This window comes from Diabrotica virgifera, chromosome 5 (assembly GCF_917563875.1).
Source record: "Diabrotica virgifera virgifera chromosome 5, PGI_DIABVI_V3a".
In the NCBI taxonomy this organism is placed as follows: domain Eukaryota; kingdom Metazoa; phylum Arthropoda; class Insecta; order Coleoptera; family Chrysomelidae; genus Diabrotica; species Diabrotica virgifera.
In genome coordinates, this window is record NC_065447.1 from 90,525,285 (window position 1) to 90,546,264 (window position 20,980).

The 20,980-nt window shown below is 35.9% G+C and overlaps 2 protein-coding genes across 2 annotated transcripts; one reads left to right on the plus strand and one right to left on the minus strand.

The window, feature by feature from the left end:
* Positions 1-1,405: 1,405 nt before the first annotated feature.
* LOC126885400 (uncharacterized) lies at positions 1,406-2,662 on the minus strand. The gene has a single exon (XM_050651965.1). It carries the CDS (start codon positions 2,660-2,662, stop codon positions 1,406-1,408), a length of 1,257 nt encoding a protein of 418 aa, XP_050507922.1.
* Positions 2,663-10,238: 7,576 nt separating this feature from the next.
* LOC126885401 (matrix metalloproteinase-18-like) lies at positions 10,239-11,843 on the plus strand. The gene has a single exon (XM_050651966.1). The coding sequence runs from the start codon at positions 10,239-10,241 to the stop codon at positions 11,841-11,843; it is 1,605 nt and encodes a 534-aa protein (XP_050507923.1).
* Positions 11,844-20,980: the final 9,137 nt, after the last annotated feature.

A 20,980-nucleotide genomic window follows, 5' to 3' on the forward strand; every position in this document is an offset into this window, starting at 1 on the left:
TGCTAATGATCCGATTTTGACGTATGAGGTATCAAATGAAAGCGGTGGCGACACAGATGGCAACTATCAATTCTTCTTCTGTCAACGTTCAACATTAATTGCCAATTCTTCTTCTTCTTTTCCGTATAGTGCCTAACAGAACGTGACAGTGCCTAACAGAACGTGATGTGCATAACGTCACGTGAATCACGCGACGTAAATAACGTGACGAGAATAACGTGACCTGATGGTTTCTAATGGCCTCTAATGGTCTCTGCTACACTCTATTCCCTAATGGCATAGACTATTTATCTTTAAACCATCCTAACAGTGTACCTCTTTAACGTGACATTTTACCGTGAATAACGTAACGTGAACGACGTTCGACGCAGGAGATGTGCTCCAAAGTTGGAATTTATTGAGACATTTCACGCAGAACATGATCAGTACTAGTATGAATCCCATCGAGTACATACATAGGGTAATGGAGTTTCAAAGTAAACTCAGCCTGTTAAATAAAGATATTAAATCATATGAGGATTTAAAACAAATTAATAGCCAATTCAATAGTCTGCATATTGAGGGGCAAACGTGGAGGTCTGAAGAGCAGCAGCAGCAAGGTCTTTACGCCTTTAGAAAACTACCACAAGCTACATATCCGTTAAGACGTATTCAGCCTACACCATGGGAGCCACCAACAGCGAGAATATGAAAAGTGAAATAGACAATGTCTTGTGTAATATTAGCATCTGTATTTATTTTAATTTTAAAAATTATTTTTGAAATTGTAAAAAGAAAATTTCAATCTTCATGTAATATAAGACTTGATCAATAAATAAGGTGTTTAAATAAAAAAACCAACATAATCTCCAACATATTTATTAATACATAGAAAAAAATTACAACGGTATTACAGTAGAAGAAAACCAGTGTCGTAGACGATCCACATTTCTTTCGGTGCATGAAAATAGACCAACAGCGTGGCAGGGGTTTGTAGCAGGACCAACGTTTCCAGTAGCAAGAGGCGTACCATCAAACTTGCAAACATCAATAAGAAGGGGAAAAACTCCAAAAATGTGGCATTTCTTGCTTAAAAATTCGGCCTTTTGTTCTCCTCGGACATATATGTAATCAGCGGCATACAACAACTTGGTTTCAAGTATTTCATTTAGTTTGGACAATTCTACATCTCCATCAGAATATCGAATACCAAGCAGTTTTTTCTCCACGTATGATGCCGTCTTCTTATCCTCATTACTTAGCGCATTGAATGGTTTCGGAGGTAAAAATATGTAATGGCTTCGTTTAAAACCTATTTCGATGGTAAGTTCTTTGGGAACAAACCACCCGTCCACATCGAATCCCTGAATATCTATGAATGCTACTCTCATGATGACTGCTCGTGTACTACTGACACCTCATGCGTCTAAGTTAGACTTTTTACAATTTCGGTGAGAGGGAAGTACTCCATTACACAGTCGTGAATAATAATACAATAGACCTTGGTGTTGGCGGGAAAGCCAGTAGACGCTTCAATATCGAGTTTTACGTCAACGGTGGATGCTTTCATGCTTTCTTCTTGTTTCGAGCAATCGATAACGAACAACGCATGATGCTGGAAAGCTAAGAAATCAAGTAGAGGTCGTTTTTGTTGGGAATGTATGTAGCTTGGGTAAAATTCGGTATAGTTGAAATAGGCCTCGTTGTAGTCAGTTTTGTTAAAATCCAACTGCATTCTCTCGTTTGGCCAGTATTCTCCATTTAACGATAATCTAATACTTTGGATGCTGACATTGTCAAATAATGTGGGATCAGATGTGATTGTGTTACGTTTGCCTGTTTGAAAGAAAACAATGACATAACGTGGTCTTTCAACGGATGTGCTAGTTTTAACAGCCCAAACTTCACGCCTAGCACCTTTGGTAATGGCAGGCAATTCGTGCAATTCCCACTTTCTAAATGGAATAACTATAGGCTGATCTTGTTGAATGGATTTCATGAGTTCCAATTTAATTTCATCATTTGGAAATATGTGCTTCACTCTGAGTTCAATGTTGGTAATTTTAATCTTGGCGGTTGTAACAGTTGTAGTTTTGTCAGCGTTTTGTTTTTCTTTAATGACAATGCAATCGTTGTCGTTTCGAGCTCGAACTAGTCTTATTGTTTGACGACCACACGTAATCATTGGATAATCGTTGAAAATGTTAAAAATGTGCTTAAGAGGCATCTGTATGTTGAATGAAGTATCGTTAAGAATTGGGTCCTTAGGGTAATTCCATCCAGCCATAACCATATAATTAGAATCTTCTTGAGTATAACATGTCATGGCACGTACAGCACTTACGATGCCAGGATCCCGCACTGTTTCCATCTCCCTTGCGCTTTCGCTGTACGTACACGAATCGAAAAGGAAGGCACCCACATTATTTGCTAGTTTGACATCGCCATTTCCAGTTATTTCAAGTGATCCTTTAATGCATAACAGGGTTTCGCTCATGGCAAAAAACGAGTCAACTTGATTAATGCTAAATTCAACAATATCATTGCAGTTGAATGATTTGATGAATGGTGCATAAGTTCGGTATTCAGCCTTTCGAATTGATTCATCAAAGATTGGCTTACGATAAATATCAAATATTGGAGGCATTACTACGCTGTCTGAACGTGCTCGTTTTCCATACATTGTTGTCATTTTTGTAGTTTAAAACCAAGTGATTGTAAAAACAATTTGTTTGCGAACGTAAGATGTTGCCGCTTAGACTGCTGCACAACTAATGACGTTCTTGGAGCAGTAGATGGCCTTATTACTAGGCCCATTTCCCTCGTGATCTAAGTTCCAAAACCAACGTGCTCTCTTCTCCTCTAAAGTTTACAGGTCGTCCTTCTTGATCGAGAGCCAAGACAGTGATATTGGTAAGTTCACGCTGTGGCACAACGGGTAAATACAACAAATTGTGAGGAGTTTCGTCAATTGCGTACCCAGGATTCGATTGTATGACAAATTCATAGATCGTGTGACCAGGTCTGTTACCGTCGAAGGCTCCGGTACTAATGTTGCATTCAAAGCGTATGCTAGATACTTTAATAATCCTAACAGGTAGATCCGAAGAATATGTTTTGCCGGGAGGAAGTATTGCCGGAGAAAATCCCAATACTGTACCAAGACTATCTGGTTGCTTAAACGAAATCTTATATTTGCTAAATATTTGGCACTGTAACGTGTTGTGGTTAGGTTTTAGACTAAATATCGTTTCCGGTCGAAGCTCATTGCCAGCACCCAGTTTCTTTTGTATGTATTCTTCAATATCGACAATTTCATAACATCCATCGGGAAAATCAAATTTTGTCAATTGGTTTTTGTCATTGTAGTAATAAAACTTGTTATTTTCAATGTTTGGTATACTGTTGTAGGAATGAAAGGCACGAAGAGCTATTTCATAATCTTTGTTCGGATCCAACACGATTGGTGTGAAAGGTTGAAATGAAAATGTATAATTGGTACTAACTACTCTCAACAACTGCGACATGATGACTGATTCATACCAATAGATTAATAGGTTATATAGCGGAATAAAAATCAATTTTATGTTCGCATATTTTTTATTTGTTCCAAAGCAAGTTTACATAAATGGCAAGATGCTTGAGAATTGGCTGGTCCATCCCAGTGAGTCCTCCAATCTGGCCTGTTGTAATGTACGAAGCACGGAAGTAGTATCTGCAAGTTCCATTCTCCTCGATATTCTCCCGGCAATTTATGCCATATATATAACAATTCTATAGGTTCTACAGTTCGTATAATATAATCTAGCGGTATTAATTGTAGTTCTTCTTTACTGAATTCCTCAAAACGTTTTTTATGAAACATGTGATCCATAAGCAGTTCCATGCCTTTAATATGCTCCATTATATAAAAACTTTAAGCATAAATGTCCACAAATGATTTGATTATAAGTTTGATACTGATGATTATTGTAGAAAATTCTGGCACGTGCACCCAAATATTTCACAAGTTCTTTGGTCGGCTTCAGATTACCAAATGAATCGAAATACTCTACGTCATCGTTTGTCTTTCTATATGCTACCCAATGTGTTCCGTTATGTGTGGACACATCCAAGTTAACTATTGCACATTCTCGCTGTCGAGGACCGTCTCTAGGCAGAGTGTCATTCATGAAAACTCCTCGAAAATGCGGTATTTTAAGCATTTTTGCGTAATGTGCAATGTCCAAGTCGTACAGCGGACGATTGGGTAGCTTTATTGGAAGTTTTTTTTCAAATACAAGCCAAATCCACCTCTGGGTTTCTTACGCAGGTACAGACCTGATCCGATGTGTTCCATCGCCTTGTTATGACGTATGTCTTCATCCAATTTCTTTTGGGCATTCTTTGCGTCAACCACAGTCTTCGCCACCCCTGCTGCACCGCCGGCTAAAGCCCCCAAAGCAGAAAGACCTGCAAATAGAGGTATGAGGGGTAGGAAACCTCCAGATTTTAGTGGCAATACTCGTGGGACATCAATTTCTTTGCGACCGCCAAGTCTTTTAATTACCGATTTTGCTATTCGTACAGCCGTCAAAGCAGTATCTTGTAACGATGCTCCTCTCTTCATGGACTTTGTGATTTGTGAGACAACATCTCGATTGAAAGAATAACGTCCCTTTCTTCCACGACGAAGTCCCATTCCCAACTTTCTTTTGGTTTTCATTCCACCGGTTACAATTAAAGCAGCACTTTTTTCACCAAAGCTAGCGTCCTTAGACTTGAATCGCTCCCAGGCTCTATTTTCCAATTCTTTATCGGCCTTGTGGCGTTCTTCGAGAGATGTATGATGCGAATAAGCGATATCGTGCTGTTTACACGCTGCGTCTAATGGATTAATTCCTGGATCTCCGCGTGCAAGACGTTTTTTTAGTTTTGTTCCAGGTCCACAATACTGATAACCACCAGGAATATGAAGCTCAATCGGCAGTTTATTAATGAGAGTGTTCACGAGACCGCCTCCTTCGAAGACCAACATTGGACTGATGACATGCAAGTGGCGACATCTATAATATATTGCCGTACTTATTTACTACACATGTCACACGATGAAGGTCGTTCAACAAGAGCAGACGCTGCCAATTGATAATCTAGACATTGTCCAGAAAGTGACAACCAGTAAACATGGAAAATTATTACCAAACTCATTCAGGGCCATTATTTGCGGTCCAAGTGGATGCGGAAAAACTAATGTCATGCTATCACTTTTATTTAATCCAAATGGCGCCAAATTCAAAAATGTATATGTTTATTCGAAATCCCTCTTTCAACCGAAATACCAACTACTGCAAGATGTAATAGCGCAAGTTAAAGGTGTTGGGTATTTTCCATTCAAAGACAATGAAGAAATTATCGGTCCAGACGAAGCTCAAGCAAACTCTGTGTTCTTATTTGACGATGTTGCATGTGATGGACAGCAGAAGATTCGCGAGTATTATTCCATGTGCAGACATAAAGATATCGATGCCGCTTATTTATGCCAAACATATTCAAAAATACCGAAGCAGCTAATAAGAGACAATTGTAACATGATTGTATTATTCAAGCAAGACGAGATAAATTTAAAACATATATTTGATGAACACGTATCACCAGACGTGTCATTTGATCAATTTAAAAAAATGTGTTCAGAATGTTGGCGTGACAGGTATGGCACGCTGGTAATTATGAAAGATTTTGCCCTCAACAATGGTCGATACCGCAAAGGATTTGATAAATATATAAAATTGTAAGCTAATTGTTTAGTCGTCAACAAAATGTCAGATGATACGGTTGCCATTGCCATGCGCAAGAAGAAAGTCGCCGAGTTGGCTAGAGCAATTCGCAAGAAATATTTGGCATTGAAATTAGGCAAGACTGAACGAGATGAGTCACTAAATAAACTTTTTAAACCAATCTCGACACCTCTCAAGGATATTGCTCAATCATCAAAAACGTTACATCATGCTATCGATAACAAGTTTAGACAAGTTAAAAAAGAAGAGGTGAAAAAGGAGGAGCAGGATGAGGAGGATGTATTTCTTGATGCACCCGATATAGCGACACCTGATGAAAACATTATTCAAGAGCCACTCTCCGGTTCTAACGAGATTCCGATGGATGCCACAGAAGAATTTATCGGCCGCTATCCTCCACTAAGTCACAAGCACATAAAAGAATATTTGAGAAAAGATGACAAAATCGATAGAAACTATGGTCCATTTTATGATACTATTAGTGGATGGATATTGGGAAAACGTCGAATAAACTTTGACAAAACCAATGGAGACATAGTAATAATTGGAGAACGTGATTTTGAAGAACGTAGGTTAGGTGGTACGCCAGGCCTATACCACCTGTTATTTTATGCCAGCCCAGAACAGTATAATGAAGACGATTTACAAAAGTATAAAACACTGTTGATTAACACAGAAATTCATCTGGATGCCTTAGGACGTCTTAAAGGGTCCAGCGGAGAAAAATACCATGCAATTATTAAACCTCTATTCAAACCATCTGAGACAACAATGAAAAAGCATGCAACTCGATCACAAAAAGAACTTGAACCCAGAACGAAAACAGCTCGGTCAGCATCTTCATCTACGGTCACAGGAACGGGGTTGGATGACTCTCGTTTAACATACAACGCTGCACCCTTAGAGTATATTTATTGGGATGATGTCAATGAGTTAGTTGATCGGCTGAAACTCTTGGTGGCTTCAAAAGACGCCGGCAACACATCTCACGACAACGAAATCGTGGCTATCATCAATGAACTAAAAGAAGCTAATATAATAGAGTAACTGGGAATGACAACATCATTTCCATTATGAGCGTCGACAAATTCGGTCATCATTCTCGTGGTGGTGGTGGTAGCGCCCAAAAGGTGATGCGAGTTACATTTCCACATACTTCTGACGGTAATATTAATGCCGAACATGTAAAAATTTGTAATGTTAAGGACCCATCGGAAAATGGTGATGCTGCAACGAAAAAATACGTTGATGCTCAAATAATGGAGTTGCGTAACGTACACCTGCCATTAATTCAAGCACATGGTGTGATATTGGAGCAAAAAACTGATGATATACATAATTTAGCTATCGGCCTTAATGAAGTAAGAAAAGAGCTTCATAAAACCACAGTCCCACTTCTCGAGCAAAAGCTGCAAAAAATAATCAAAGATGATTTAAATACAGTAAAAAAGGATACGGAGAATAATGTAAATAAGTTGTTGCAGCAAAAAACTAATGATATACAGGATTTAACCATCGGCCTTAATGAAGTAAGAAAAGAGCTTCATAAAACTACAATTCCCATTCTACAGACACATGACGCTTCGATGCAAATTAAAATAAACGAAATTAATGGTACTCTTGCTACAATTAAACAAGACATCATCAACAATTCGGATGACATAGATAAAAACGTTAGCATGGCTGCAGATAAAGTTGCAAAAAATTCGTTGAAAGTAGACCGGATGGAGAAGACGATAAAAGAAATGAACGCAGCATTACAGGGTGTAGTAGACAATCTTCATTCGATGAATATAGATACTCGCCTAAAAGCAATTGAAAGTCGTATATAAGAATGTCTAAAGAACAGGTGGTGAACGAATTGCATAAACATGCACGCAAAAACTATCCTCGTCGACGAACAATAATCAAAGGACTCGATGACTTGTGGCAAATGGATTTGGCTGAAATGCGTCCTTATGCGCACCAGAATAAAAATTATAAATTAATACTAGTTGTAATTGATTGTTTTTCAAAATTTGTATGGACACGTCCTCTAAAGACTAAGGCAGGTGAGGAAATTACTCGGGCATTTTCGGACATTCTCGCCCATACTCAACGAGTGCCGAAGAACCTACAATCCGATCAGGGAACGGAATTTTACAACAAAAAATTTCAAAATTTAATGAAAAAACACGAAATTAATCATTACAGCACCTACACGATTAAAAAGGCTGCCATTTGTGAAAGAGTTATTAGAACGTTGAAAGCAAAGTTGTACAAGTATTTCAGTTTACATGGATCATACAAATGGTTAGACGCCCTACCTGTAATCACCGAGGAATACAATAATACGAAACATAGTAAAACAGGATACAAGCCATCTCAGGTCAACAAATCCAACGAAAAAGCTATTTTGCACAAAAGTTATAGTCACTTAAAGATTGCCGGCCCGCGAAAATTTAAAGTTGGTGATATTGTACGTGTATCAAAGGCAAAACATTTCTTTGAAAAGGCCTTCACGCCCAATTGGACTACAGAATTATTTAAAATTGTACAAGTGAAGATAACAAATCCCATAACGTATTTGCTAGAAGACATGCAAGGTGCGCCGATTAGCGGTGGGTTTTACGAAGAAGAATTGCAGAAAACGAAAAATCCCGACATTTACTTGGTTGAAAAAGTACTTAGACGAAAAGGCACCAAGATGTATGTTAAATGGCTAGGACTGGATAGCAAACACAACAGTTGGATCAATAGTTCAGATGTAGTTTAAGGATCTACCTTTTAATCCGCCGCGTAGCAATACATTTTTTGGAAAAGGATTGCCCGCAAGAGTGGGGGAAGGGAACAGTATAAATTCTCTCAACAACGAACCGGCATACGTAGTTCCAACAGACCTGATGAGTTCTCCTGACAGTGGCATATTCAGTTACAACACCATGTGTTCTCAAGATAGCGGCTACGATAGTCAATCATTTAGTGTAGAATATGATGATGATGATGATGACAGTCAGCCACCCAGTCCTGACGCCGAATTAGATCGAGTATTGGCAAAATTTGAAGAAGCTGCCACAAATGAACCATATTATTTATTAGAATCTACCTATCCAATGAGCTCTTTCAACATCAAAATTGGATTATCTCCAGCTCGAGATTTTTCACCATCCATCATGCTGTATCGTCATGGTACTTGTAACAAAATCAGTTTACACACAAACGAGTGGGCAACCATAATTGAGTGGCTTAAAGAAAGACTGGTTGATTTTTTCCAAGCAGACCTACCTACTTTTGCCGATGAGTATGACCCCATCGAATTAAAGTGCGGTGATTTCTACACACTACGACAATTGGTGATGGAGAATGTAAAGTTAGTAACCATTGAGAAATTTGGAGTCGAATATTATTTATGGGAAGGAGAGGTCAATCAAATTCTAGAAGCAGACCAGAGCATGATGTCCCATAAAGTGATGCTGTTGAAGAGTTTACAATTTCGCGAATACTATATAAACCTTTCAACTTTCATTAAGAAAAATTTGTATGTCAAAGACTCTTTGTATGGACCAGTTGAAGCCTTTAACGCATATTGCGCTATTTGTCCAGATACTTTGTTAAGTTTAGCTTTAAGAGAATATGTATTTTATTATAAAATTAGACTTGTAAATGATTTAACAGATTGTATGTAAAAAATAAATGGTATTATTAAATATGTTGTCTTTTATTTTTATTAAATACAACCAAAACCTGGAAAAACATAATTTTTGCGGTTAACGAATACTGATAACAGTTTATAATACTAATATCTGTGGTTACATGTTATCATCTGACTACATCCGGTGCTGGTAACAAACACTTTGTTTAAACATATTTTTATTTAAAATATTTATATAAAAATAATTCCAAGTCTTTGATTATTAGTTTTGTACAAATATGATATATTTTTTTAAAACATTCATTTTATGTTGGTGACGTTCGGCCTAGGATATACGAAGAAGCATTTACAGTTCAACCAAGTTATCCCTTAGGCCGTTATGGCAATGTACCATGTATCTTTGGAATGGATAATCAGAAATCAATGTGTGACCCATCAAATTAAAGGATTTTGAATGATGAATTACGTTGTGGTGTCTGCTTTAACACCATGTCATGTATAACGCCCTTTTGACACATTATCGTTTATTATTAGCATTGTAAGGTGACTCTCATCGTATGGCACCTCAAATTACAGGATTTTGAATGACAAATTACGTTGTGATGTTTGTTTTAACAACATGTCACGTATAACGCCTCTTTGACCCTCTATCTTATATTATTCGCATTATATGTCAAATCTTATCATGTAGCACCTCACATTACAGGATTTTGAATGGCAAATTACGTTATGATGTCTGTTTTAACAGCATGTTATGTATAAGGTCTCTTTGGCACTCTATCATATGTTTTATGGGATTATATATAAATTGATGCTTACACAAATATAGGTTAGTCTATTTTTGTATGTAAACAATGATGGAGGTGTTTTTCATGTGTATGCTACTCCTGCGTTTTATAGCAGCAACCGACGCCTTTTCCGAAGACGATGCTATGAGGTTTTTTCATCAGTATGGGTATATAGAAAATGGTTCTCTAGCAGATTTCAATACAACGCTCCTACATTTCCAAGAACGATATAATTTATATGTTGATGGTACATTAAACGATGAAACCATAGCATTAATGCAAAAACCTCGATGCCAAACTGGTGAAAACGATTACTCTCTTACTGGAAAATGGTATAAACATAATCTACGATGGTATTTTCCTCAGGCTGATCGAGCGCACCATATAATTCAAATAGTTGAACGAGCCTTTAAAATGTGGGAAGATGTTTCAAATTTGCATTTTAGCAGAGTAACTCTTCCTGTTCCGACACCAGATATCACTATAACAGCCGTTAAAGGAAAGCATTATTTTCGCTCCAACTGTATGGGTAACCGAGAGTGTGGACAGCAGTTTGATGGTCGTGGTGGAAAATTAGCACATGCATATTTTCCCCTCATTAATGATACTTGCGTAGAAATACATATAGACTTGGATGAAAAATGGAGTTATAATGTGAACGATACAGATTATGATTCTGCCAATCTCTTTATGGTTATTCTTCACGAAATTGGTCACAGTTTAGGTTTATCGCATAGTAACGATAAGAATGCTGTAATGTATCCCTGGTATTCACATAAATTACTCACTATTACTCAGGATGATATTAACGGTATGGAGGCTTTATACGGACGCAAAAGTACATATATTACTACGCAGCAAACTAGTGCATCAACCCAGGCAACACCGAGAAAAAGTACATCTTATATTCCTACACAGGCTAGTACATCAACTCGATCGCATAAATCGAGGGTGCATACTACAAGACCCCGTCCTATACCAACCGAGATTATACCTCACCAAACAACGAAAACTGCACCGCCTTTTTGTGCTATTGAATATCCTAATATTCTCTTTCTGGCATATGATCCTCAGTTTAAGAACCATCATATGTATATAATACATGATGGATTTGTATGGAAGAATGATCTAAATGGTCACATGGTACCGAATAATCCCGACCATTTGAGTACTTATTTACCTAAACAAATAAGAAATATTTCGTATGTGTTTCAGAATACGGCTGGTAACTTAATTGTTACATCAAATAATACTATGTACTCAGTATCATTTCCCAGCATAACTATTTCAAGAGATATACCTCTGTTTATATTACCACCCCATGCCGAGATAAACGTTGTATTTCAGACTCATACAGGAAAGACGTATATATGGTATGACAATACAGCATTCATTGAATATGACGACATAATAGACCTAGTCATTAGCAGAGGACTTATAAAGGACATATTCCCTGGAGTACCGACCACCGTTAAATCGGTATTTAAATATATAGATGGACATTTATACTTTCTAGATGGCAGCACGTATTACAAATATAATGAATTTACAAAGAAGATCATCGAAATTGGCAGATTTAATTGGAACTTATTCGGAATTCCTTGTCCAGATGACAGCCTGATTACACAGTTGAAATATTTACTGAATAAAGTTGGCTCTTTTTATACATAACTTTGTAATATATAACATGAAATAAAAACTTATGGAGATGTAGAATTGTCCAAACTAAATGAAATACTTGAAACCAAGTTGTTGTATGCCGCTGATTACATATATGTCCGAGGAGAACAAAAGGCCGAATTTTTAAGCAAGAAATGTCACATTTTTGGAGTTTTTCCCCTTCTTATTGATGTTTGCAAGTTTGATGGTACGCCTCTTGCTACTGGAAACGTTGGTCCTGCTACAAACCCCTGCCACGCTGTTGGTCTATTTTCATGCACCGAAAGAAATGTGGATCGTCTACGACACTGGTTTTCTTCTACTGTAATACCGTTGTAATTTTTTTCTATGTATTAATAAATATGTTGGAGATTATGTTGGTTTTTTTATTTAAACACCTTATTTATTGATCAAGTCTTATATTACATGAAGATTGAAATTTTCTTTTTACAATTTCAAAAATAATTTTTAAAATTAAAATAAATACAGATGCTAATATTACACAAGACATTGTCTATTTCACTTTTCATATTCTCGCTGTTGGTGGCTCCCATGGTGTAGGCTGAATACGTCTTAACGGATATGTAGCTTGTGGTAGTTTTCTAAAGGCGTAAAGACCTTGCTGCTGCTGCTCTTCAGACCTCCACGTTTGCCCCTCAATATGCAGACTATTGAATTGGCTATTAATTTGTTTTAAATCCTCATATGATTTAATATCTTTATTTAACAGGCTGAGTTTACTTTGAAACTCCATTACCCTATGTATGTACTCGATGGGATTCATACTAGTACTGATCATGTTCTGCGTGAAATGTCTCAATAAATTCCAACTTTGGAGCACATCTCCTGCGTCGAACGTCGTTCACGTTACGTTATTCACGGTAAAATGTCACGTTAAAGAGGTACACTGTTAGGATGGTTTAAAGATAAATAGTCTATGCCATTAGGGAATAGAGTGTAGCAGAGACCATTAGAGGCCATTAGAAACCATCAGGTCACGTTATTCTCGTCACGTTATTTACGTCGCGTGATTCACGTGACGTTATGCACATCACGTTCTGTTAGGCACTGTCACGTTCTGTTAGGCACTATACGGAAAAGAAGAAGAAGAATTGGCAATTAATGTTGAACGTTGACAGAAGAAGAATTGATAGTTGCCATCTGTGTCGCCACCGCTTTCATTTGATACCTCATACGTCAAAATCGGATCATTAGCAAAGAAGATATGTTGTAATGCCGTTTTGGCAATGTCAATGATTTGTTTTTTAAAGGATTCCGCAGCTCGTTACCCCCACGCAACACGAACGTGATCACATGTTTACATTCTCACGGTTACGTTGTTCATTTCAGAGATAAGATTTTCCATGTTTTGCAAAAACAAGACCTTGTGGGTTTTAAAAATATGCGATAACATTTACACAAATAACAACTGTGGTTACATGTTATCATCCGACTCCATCCGGCCTTTTAGCATTGTGGTTTGTCATATCTTTAACGGATTCCTGTTGTTGCAAAAATAACGTCTGCACTCTTTTCTTATCAACCATACACACCCGGCATGTTAACAAACAACTTAAAATATTTTTGTAAATATTTCAAATTATTCGATTTTTCATAATTTGTACAAATATTATATTTTCAGCCCTATATATGATAATCGTATAGCATTTCGCATTTTTATACATGTTCAGAATGGCCCATTGTCATGTACTTCACCCCAGAATGGTCCATTGTCATGCTCTTCATCCCAGAATGGCCCATTGTCATGATGATGATGATGATGATTATATTGCATTTTTATACATGTTAAGCATGGTCCATTGTTACCCCCCCTAGAATGGTTCATTGTCATGATGATGATTATATTGCATTTTTATATATGTTAAGCATGGCCCATTGTTACCCCCCTAGAATGATCCATTGTCATGATGATGATAATGATTATATTGCATACGGTGAGCGGGAATCGGCATACCGATTCTGGCTCACTTTTTTCCCACGGTGAGCGGGAATCGGCATACCGATTCTGGCTCACTTTTTTCCCACGGTGAGCGGGAACCGGCATACCGATTCTGGCTCACTTTTTTCCCACGGTGAGCGGGAACCGGCATACCGATTCTGGCTCACTTTTTTCCCACGGTGAGCGGGAACCGGCATACCGATTCTGGCTCACTTTTTTCCCACGGTGAGCGGGAACCGGCCTTACTTATCTACTGGAGTATAACTCAAAAAGTTGAAAAAATAATATATGAAAAAATTTTTTAATAAATGAAAAAATCTTTGATTTATGTTAATATCTGTTGAATTTAATAAATAGTTGAGCAGGTTAAAATTAATTTAAAATTTTTAAAATTGTTTTTGAAAGCATTACCTGGTTGAGTTGAATTAGATGGTTTCTTTGTAATCATAAAAAAATTGTTTTAAAGTCGATAAATAACACATAACAGATTCTAGAACAAACACAAAGGAGATGGACATAACAGGAGTTTGGAAATTTTTGATGAGGAAAGCAATCTGAGCAATACATCTTATTTATTTTTGATTTTAAGAATGAGTCGCAGTCTCTCGTAATAAATCTTAGTCTCAGCATCCGTATGGCTTGAAAATTGTAGAAGCCTCGGAGGTGTAACCAGAGAAGGTTCCCATTGTTTTCATTCTGGTGGGGTGTAGAGCAACATTATGTTGTTTTATATGCCATTAGAGTGAAAACTTATTCTTTTTTTTTATAAAACAATTATTATAGTATATGAAATGATATTTGTTGCAAAATTCATAAATGGAATGGTATATATTTGCGGAAGCGGGGCATTATTTCTTTATTTTACTGATTTTGTTCTCGAGGCATTTCTTATGACTTGTAAGTTTAATATTTACAACATATAGTCTAGGCGCCAGAGGGGTCACCGTGTCCTTTTCAATTCTGATGGACAAACTCAACGGTTTCTTATGGATTTTTGGCTGCTGATTACGAATTTCAAGGGTGGATATTGATCTGAGTGGTCAAAAACTTGTTATAAACAATTTAATTTTTTATAAATTGTTTATAAGGCCCTGTCTCATAAACTAAAAGAAATAAAAAAATGTTTCAAATAAAATTTTTTTCTTAATAAAAAAGGAACAAAAAAACGTTTATTAATCTTAAATCCAACAATTATAACTCAAGATATTGTAAAATTGGTGCACAATGCAAGTTGAAAATTGCAAAATAAGTATTTTTCGAAGCTCTATCGATCGTAACTCAGATTCTACGCACGAAAATGAGCATTAGAAGATATCATTTTAAAGCTTAATAATAGGCTTCCAAACAAAGTTTGTTAAATTACTTTATCTTCATTAGTTTTAAAGTTATACCCGCTTCAAGTTATAATTTTCTTAAAAAAATTGTACATTAATTTGTTTATAAGGGTTTCAAGCAAATTTGAGCTATAAACATTTATACTTTAATTAACAATAATGATAGAAGAACTCAAAAGGAACATTTTGAGCTTACGAAAATGTTCGTAACTTTATTTTTGGCCAAGATATCGATACTTGAATAGCGCAAGCTCTGAGGCACAAGATCGACTCACAGCGTAAAGTTGTTCTGAAGCCATTTCATTGGGGCATTAATTATTCTAAATGGGAAATAAGCCACAATTTAACTAAAAAATGATTTTATTACCATTTCCACGTCCAAATCAGGCGTCGTTGTCAAGATACAAAATATTAATAAATCAAACAAAAATGTTGTTGCTTAGAAAAACATTCTTCTAATAATTTAATTTAATCTGACTCAAAAGATTTTAAAATGATATTGCCAATATTTATGAGTTGTGTTCCTGGGACGACTTTACTGAAAGAGAGTTCATTAAATTTTTAATGAAAAATTTGAGTTAGGGTTGGTTTCATGTAATCAAATTAACTATCTTTCAGTAATGTCGTCCCAGGAACGCCACATATAAATGTTTGCAATATCATTTCAAACTACTTTAAAATGTATATGTCTGAATTCAGTCAGATTGAATTAAATTATTAGAAGAATTTTTTAATAAGCAACAACATTTTTGTTTAATTTATTAATATTTTTTATTTTGACAACGACGTCCGATTTGGACGTCAAAACGTTAATAAAATAAATTTCAGTTGAATTGTGGCTTATTTTCCATTTAGATTAATTGATGCCACAATTAAATAGCTTCAGAACAACTATACGCTGTGAGTCGATCTTGTGCCTCAGAGCTTGCGCTATTAAAGTATCGATATCTTGGCGAAAAATAAAGTTACGAACATTTTCGTAAGCTCAAAATGTTCCTTTTGAGTCCTTCTATCATTATTGTTAATTAAAGTACAAATGTTTTTAACTCAAATTTGCTTGAAACCCTTATAAACAAATTAATGTACAATTTTTTTAAGAAAATTATAACTTCAAACGGGTATAACTTTAAAACAAATGAAGATGAAGTAATTTAATAAATTAAAAAGGCTCACTTGCGTATGCAAAAGCCGAGTTATGATCGACAAAGCTTCGAAAAATACTTATTTTGCAATTTTCAATTTGCATTGTTCACTAACTTTACAATATCTTGAGTCTAACTGTTGGATTGAAGTTTAGTAAACGTTTTTTTTTCTTCGTTTTTTATTAAGGAACAAATTTTATTTGAAATATTTTTTTGTATCTCTTTTAGTTTATGAGCCAGAACCTTATAAACAATTTATAAAGAATTAAATTGTTTATAACAATTTTTGACCACTCGGATCGAAATCCACCCTCGAAATACGTAATCAGAAACCAAAAATCCATAAGAAACCGTTGAGTTTGTCCATCGGAATTGAACAGGACACGGTGACCTCTATTTGGCGCCTAGACTAATAAAGATATAATTAAATTATCTAAAAATTTATACACAGTTACTAGTGAGCAAAATAATAGTGTGCTTTAAGTCGATATGGCAAAAGGATTTTGCAGCTGCGAAATTGGAAAATTGGGTGCAGTTTGTAACCATCAAACTGCAATTGCAAATTTTTTTAATATATTTTTTGCAACGTTTCAGCTACTAATTCTGAAGATCGATACGAAGTAGCTAAATTAGCTTTTGGCGAAAAAGTTCAAGTTTTTTATTTTCGGGCTTGCAGAATGCAGTAAATGTATTACAGAACGTTATATTAATAACAGCATTAATAACATTGATGAAAATAATGTTACAGACGATATCTTTTTAAACAAAAATGAAACAGCTGAACAAAAACAATTTTATTTTTTACATTTTATTAATACGCTACAAGATAAAAATGTAACATTTTGAACAGATTCATCAACACTAAAATTATTGCAGAGACTAAGATTATCCCATATGCCTATTCTGTAACTCATTTCAATGATAGAAGTCAGTAAAATCGAATAGAAGTGGCCAAGTCGAATAGAAATAGTCCAAATCGGTATTCCATAACTACTTCGGAATCTCTACAATCGTAATAGTGAATAGAAATCATTTCGACAGCATTTACCCTGTCGAGATGAGATTTCGATTAAAGGAATTATGCTTGACGCAAGCGCATTTTGTTTTGTTTTGACGTTTATATTTTTAATATCTACTAAAAATAGTTGATTACTACTTATTTATAATTATTTATAGTATTTGTACCTCTTTTAACTGCTTAATTTTTAGTCAGTGGTATTATTTGTATAGAATATAGAGAATTATATACAGTGCGTCCATAAAGTAACGCATAAATTGGATATTTCAAATACCGACGACTTTAAGGAAAAATCCCGAAACAGGTCGATTTTATGTTTAAATTACGATTTTTTGGAATATATATCATACTAGTGACGTCATCCGTCTACGCGTGATGACGTAATCTATGATTTTTTTTAATAAGAATATGGTTCATGTGATAGCTTATTTGAAAGGCTATTGAATTCTATATCCACCAATGTAAATATTAACATAATTATTTATACAGGGTGCTCAAAAAATATTTTTTAATTAAAATAATTGAGACAAAAAGAAGAGTGTATGTAATTTATTTAATTCAAAAGGCGATTTACTACTGTCAGAAAACAGAAAACTTTGACTTTTTATTTGACAAATTTTATTGAAATTTTATTTGACAAATAACATTTATTTTCGCTTAAACGAAATGTTCAAACTGGCAAGAGACAGGTGGGTGGCAGCTTTAACATTTAATTTAAGCGAAAAACAATATTTATTTGTCAAATAAACATTTTTTTCCTGTTTTCTGACAACATTAAAACGTATTTTGAATTAGATAAATTACATACATTCTTCTTTTTTTTTCTGAATTATTTTAATTAAAAAAATGTTTTTTTGAACACCTTGTACAAATAATTATATTAATGTTTATATTATGGAATAGAGAATTGAATACCCTTTCAAATGAACTATCACATGACCCCTATTCTTATTTAAAAAAATCATCGATTACGTCATCACGCCCAGATGGATGCCGTCACTAGTATGATATATATGCCCAAAAATCGGAAATTAAAAATAAAAATCGACCTATGTCGGGATGTTTTCTTAAAGTCGCCGGTTTACGAAAAAATGAATTTAGGCGTTACTTTATGGACGCACTGTATTTAATTTAGACATGTACGAGTATTAATTGAACCTAACCTTATTTATTTGCTATTTGGCTTGGCATCCGAAATATGAATGTTTGCCAGCCACAGCCACAGTGTTGCCATAATTTTTTCGCTTATTCCTTATACAATTTCAATCAATGGTCATCATCATTCTCTTTGCCTTATCCCTATGCGGGGTCGGCTTCCCTAATTGCATTTCTCCACACAATTCTATCTTGGGTCATATCAATGTTAATCCCCTTTACCAACATGTCCTGCCTTATCGCCTCCCCCCAGGTCTTCTTTGGTCTTCCTCTCCTACTCCTTCCAGGAATCTGCACTTCAGCTATTCTTCGTATTGGGTGATTAACGTCTCGACGTTGAACATGACCAAACCATCTTAACCTATGCTCTCTCATTTTGGCATCAATTGGTGCCACACCTAGACTTCCCCTAATATACTCATTTCTAATTTTATCCTTCTTTGTCACTCCACTCATCCATCTAAGCATTCTCATTTCCGCCACATGCATTCGTTGTTCCTCTTTCTTTTTCACTGCCCAACATGCAGTTCCGTACATCATAGCCGGTCTTATGGCTGTTTTATAGAATTTTCCCTTCAGCTTCATTGGAATTTTTCTGTCAAACAACACACCACTCGCTTCTTTTCACTTCATCCATCCAGCCCTAATTCTACTGCATGCATCTCCATCTATTTCTCCATTACTCTGTAATACCGATCCTAGGTACTTAAAACTATTGCTTTTCACAATCATTTCACCATCCAAAGATACCATTTTATTTGTAGTAGCTCCATCTTTAAATGAACATTCCAAATACTCTGTTTTTGTCCTACTAAGTTTTAAACCTTTTTCCTCCAGAGCTTGTCTCCACTGTTCCAGTTTTTGTTCTAAGTCTCTTTCACTATTTCCTACTAACACGACATCATCAGCATACATTAAGCACCATGGAATGTTACCCTGTAGTTTCGCTGTTATCTGGTCCAAAACTAATGAGAATAAATACGGACTAAGCACAGAGCCTTGGTGAAATCCTACTTTCACATGAAATTTATCAGTCTCTCCCACACCTGTCCTGACACTAGTCGTTACTCCCTCATACATATCCCTCACAATCTTTACATATGCACCAGGGACTCCTTTCTTATTGAGTGCCCACCACAGAATCTCTCGAGGAACTCTGTCATATGCTGTCTCAAGATCAATGAATACCATATGAGCGTTTGTTTCTTTACTCCTGTATTTTTCCATCAACTGTCTTGTAATGAAAATTGCATCTGTTGTTGATCTACCCTGCATAAAGCCAAATTGATTCTCGGATATTTCGGTCTCTTCACGTATCCGTCTATCAATTACTCTTTCCCATATTTTCATGGTGTGGCTAAGCAGTTTTATAGCCCTGTAGTTTGTACATTGTTGTATATCTCCCTTGTTTTTGTAAACAGGTACCAGTATACTGCTTCTCCATTCGTCTGGCATTTGTCCGACTTCCATAATTCTATTAAATAGACCTGCTAGCCACCTTGTTCCTGTCTCTCCCAAGGCTCTCCATACTTCCCCAGGAATATCATCTGGTCCTACCGCTTTTCCTTTCTTTATTTTTAGAAGCGCTTGAGCCACTTCCTCGTTGGTTATCTTCGTGACCATTGCTGCTACTGTCTCCGTTGACTCTACCGGCTGTCTGTCAAATTCTTCATTTAATAAGCTGTCAAAGTACTTTCTCCATCTCTTTTTGACATCCCTTTCGTGAACTAGTATTTTATTATTTTCATCTCGGATACATCTAATCTGATTAAAATCTTTTGCTTTCTTTGCTCTCTGTTTGGCTATTTTATATATCTTCGTTTCGCCTTCCCTGGTATCAAGTTCATCGTATAAGTTTGAATACACTTCTGCTTTGGCTTTTGCTACTGCTACTTTCGCTTCCTTTTTCGCCACCATATAGTTTTGAAGATCTGTGTCGGATCTGGTTTCTTGCCACTTTTTATATAATTTTCTCTTCTCTTTTATTTTTCCTTGTACTTCGTTTGACCACCACCAAGTCTCTTTATCCTCAAACTTTTTTCCTGACGTTTTCCCAAGTATTTCAATAGCAGTCTCTCTAATACTACTGGCCATTTTTCTCCAAATTGTATTAGGACTTCCTTTCATGTTCAAACATATTTTCTCTACTATTCTTCTCCTGAATAGACCTTCTTTCTCATCTTTCAGCAGCCACTACTTGATTTTTTGTGGTCCTCTCCGATATTTTTGTTTAGTTTCGCTTTTTACTTCGATGTCCAGAACAAGCAGCTTATGTTGTTGGCTTACTGTCTCACTAACTATTACCTTGCAGTCCTTGCATTCACGTATGTCTTCTTTCCTTATCATGAAGTAGTCTATTTGGGATCGATGTTGTCCACTTTTGTAGGTAATAAGTTGAGTTTCTCTCTTTTTAAAGAATGTGTTAACAATCGCCATATCCAATGCTGTTGCTAATTCAAGCATATCATCTCCAGCTTTATTTCTAGTTCCAAAGCCTAATCCCCCATGTATTGTTTCATATCCTGTCTTGGTTTGGCCCA

Bases quoted from the DNA above. Each gene is read 5' to 3' on its own strand.
- LOC126885400 (XM_050651965.1), bottom strand. From the start codon at position 2,662: ATGTATGGAAAACGAGCACGTTCAGACAGCGTAGTAATGCCTCCAATA.
- LOC126885401 (XM_050651966.1), top strand. From the start codon at position 10,239: ATGATGGAGGTGTTTTTCATGTGTATGCTACTCCTGCGTTTTATAGCA.